This window comes from Doryrhamphus excisus, linkage group LG8 (genome assembly GCF_037039965.1).
Source record: "Doryrhamphus excisus strain RoL-2023G ecotype Guam linkage group LG8, RoL_Dexc_Guam_v1.1, whole genome shotgun sequence".
Taxonomy (NCBI): Eukaryota; Metazoa; Chordata; class Actinopteri; order Syngnathiformes; family Syngnathidae; genus Doryrhamphus; species Doryrhamphus excisus.
The window spans coordinates 20,600,834-20,603,987 of record NC_136364.1 but is presented as its reverse complement, the minus strand read 5'-3'; the positions used below and the strand labels follow the sequence as shown (position 1 = coordinate 20,603,987).

Sequence of the window (3,154 nt, the reverse complement as noted above, 5' to 3'; positions counted from 1 at the left end):
AAAATCGGTATTGGCAATATAGTCCTAGAGCTACTTGATATCAAATTGCCGTATTGCCCAACAAGTGGTGACTTGACTCCTGGCCAGTAATAGCGCCATCTAGTGGCTACATACATAAATGCACAGACTCTTTTTAAGACAATAAGAACATTTTAAAAAGCTGAAAAATGTGTTTTCGGCTGTGATACCCATTTGTTAATATGTTTGTTAATTTCTTTTAAATTAATTTGTTGACTGTCCTGGTAATTGAATTAACTAAATCTACTAACCGTAGATTATAGCGCCCTCTGGCGGTGGCTACGATGACAGGACGTTCGCCTCCTTCGTCCATTTTGGTTCGCTAAGCTAACTCGGCTAACTAACGCTGTGGGGCATCGGATCAACAGACATGGACGACGGCGACGAGCTGGGGATAGTTCTGTCTCACAATACCTCCTCTGGCTCCAAGTCCGGCGGGGACAAGATGTTTTCACTGAAAAAGTGGAACGCTGTAGCAATGTGGAGCTGGGATGTCGAGTGTGATACTTGTGCCATTTGCCGGGTGCAAGTGATGGGTGAGTGTGACTGCTAGCCGTAAGCTAGCAATCCGAACCCGGGCTGTGTTAGCCCTTTACATGAACACCGGGGCTATTTACGGTAAATATTACCTATTTTGTTATTTTCAGATGCTTGTCTCCGGTGTCAAGCGGAAAATAAACAAGAGGACTGCGTTGGTAAGCGACTGTCATGTGTAAAATACTATAAGAACTTGTGACTAGCCGCTCAGTAGCTAATGTAGATAGGCGATGACCTGTACACCAGTCATTTAAAAGATAACAAAAGTATGTAAATACAGTTGCTCAATATCGGCTTTCTTAACGATATACCAATATTATACTCCTTTTCCTCAAACTAATGTCGTGTTATGAACACATTCTTTTTACTGTGATGCTACTGAATGCATTTCACAAATAAACACCGTTTGTAAAAAAAAAAAAAAAAGCCACATTTAGTTTTTATATTTATTTTGTCTCAATAAAATAGTCTTAAAAAATATGAAAAATATCCCTGTGCATGCGTGGGTTTTCTCCGGGTACTCCGGTTTCCTCCCACATTCCAAAAACATTCATTCATTCATTTTCTACCACTTTTTCCTCACGAGGGTTGCTGGAGCCTATCCCAGCTGTCTTTTGGGCGAGAGGCGGGGTACACCCTGGACTGGTGGCCAGCCAATCACAGGGCACATATAGACAAACAACCATTCACACTCACATTCATACCTATGGACAATTTGGAGTCGCTAATTAACCTAGCATGTTTTTGGAATGCGGGAGGAAACCGGAGTACCCAGACAAAAACCCACGCATGCACGGGGAGAACATGCAAACTCCACACAGAGATGGCCGAGGGTGGGGAAAGACAAAATAAGAAGCCAAAAGTTACCACTTCCACACAAAATAGGAGGAGAACTCATTCATTCATTCATTTTATACCGCTTATCCCTAAGAGAGTCGCGGGGTACTAGAGCCTATCCCAGCTGTCTTTTGGGCGAGAGGCGGGGTACACGCTGGACTGGTGGCCAGCCAATGACAGGGCACATATAGACAAACAACCATTCACACTCACATTCATACCTATGGACAATTTGGAGTCGCTAATTAACCTAGCATGTTTTTGGAATGCGGGAGGAAACCGGAGTACCCGGAGAAAACCCACGCATGCACGGGGAGAACATGCAAACTCCACACAGAGATGGCCGAGGGTGGAATCGAACCCTGGTCTCCGAGCTGTGAGGTCTGCGTGCTCGACCGCCGTGCAGCCTATATTATTATATGTTCATTCATTCATTCATTACAATTTCAGGGTGGAATTTTTTTCCATAAGTCTTTGAACGCCACCACAACAATAAAGATGTGCTGTTGTTCTTCTCTGGTGTGTTTTTCAGTGGTCTGGGGCGAGTGTAACCACTCCTTCCATAACTGCTGCATGTCACTTTGGGTGAAGCAGAACAACCGCTGCCCCCTATGCCAGCAGGATTGGGTGGTTCAGAGGATCGGGAAATAATCCCTTGCCCCGGAAGGGACGTGATTCACAGACTTTCACCCGTATGCGCCCCAAAGGTGGACACAGATCTGGCCGTGACTATTGCGACGCCCCACCGTGCAGAGCCGGTTGCTTTCCAACTCGGCCGTTTGATTGCATGTTCCAGTACTTGTAGTGTCCGAGGCTGGCATCGAACCCGGTGGATGTCACACATTTGGGACTTGTGGGCTCAATGATGGATGTGCAAAGACCAAGAGTCATCAAGAGAAAGATGAAACTTGCAGTTTGGTTCACGTGTTAGCGGTATTGTTTTGTTTGTGGGGGTGTTTGCCAAGTTTCAAATATGTGATTTTTTTTTTTAGAAATAAAAGTTGCTGTAAAATCTAATTTTGCATTTTTTGTGTGTATATTGCTTAGATTACTTATTTACATATGTTACTATTTCATTCATTCATTCATTTTCTACCGCTTTTCCTCACAAGGATCGCGGGGGTGCTGGAGCCTATCCCTGCTGTCTTTGGGCGAGACAAACAACCATTCACACTCACATTCATACCTATGGACAATTTGGAGTCACCAATTAACCTAGCATGTTTTTGGAATGTGGGAGGAAACCGGAGTACCCGGAGAAAACCCACGCATGCACGGGGAGAACATGCAAACTCCACACAGAGATGATGCCGAGGGTGGAATTGAACCCTGGTCTCCTCGCTGTGAGGTCTGCGCGCTAACCACTCGACCGATGTGCAGCCTATATTATTATATGTACTTTTCGAAAATAAAAACGTGAGTTTCTTTACTTTATGTGCCTTTTATTTAACCTACTAATCTACACACAGAGATGGCCGAGGGTGGAATTGAACTCTAGTCTCCTTAGCTGTGAGGTCTGCGCGCTAACCACTCGACCGACATGCAGCCTATATTATGATATGTACTTTTTGAAAATAAAAACATGAGTTTCTTTACTTTATTTGCCTTTTATTTAACCTACAAATCTACACACAGAGATGGCCGAGGGTGGAATTGAACTCTAGTCTCCTTAGCTGTGAGGTCTGCACGCTAACCACTCGACCGACGTGCAGCCTATATTATTATATGTACTTTTCGAAAATAAAAACGTGAGTTTCTTTAC

General features: G+C 44.2%; 1 protein-coding gene across 1 annotated transcript; it reads left to right on the top strand.

Annotated features, from left to right (window-relative positions):
* Window positions 1-301: 301 nt before the first annotated feature.
* On the top strand, window positions 302-2,766 carry rnf7 (ring finger protein 7). The gene is made up of 3 exons (XM_058080662.2): window positions 302-554; window positions 666-713; window positions 1,925-2,766. The coding sequence occupies exons 1-3, from the start codon at window positions 389-391 to the stop codon at window positions 2,041-2,043; spliced, it is 333 nt and encodes a 110-aa protein (XP_057936645.1). The 5' UTR covers window positions 302-388; the 3' UTR covers window positions 2,044-2,766.
* Window positions 2,767-3,154: the final 388 nt, after the last annotated feature.

Bases quoted from the DNA above. Each gene is read 5' to 3' on its own strand.
- rnf7 (XM_058080662.2), top strand. From the start codon at position 389: ATGGACGACGGCGACGAGCTGGGGATAGTTCTGTCTCACAATACCTCC. The intron at 555-665 runs GTGAGTGTGACT...TGTTATTTTCAG, and splicing joins TTGCCGGGTGCAAGTGATGG to ATGCTTGTCTCCGGTGTCAA. The intron at 714-1,924 runs GTAAGCGACTGT...TGTGTTTTTCAG, and splicing joins TAAACAAGAGGACTGCGTTG to TGGTCTGGGGCGAGTGTAAC.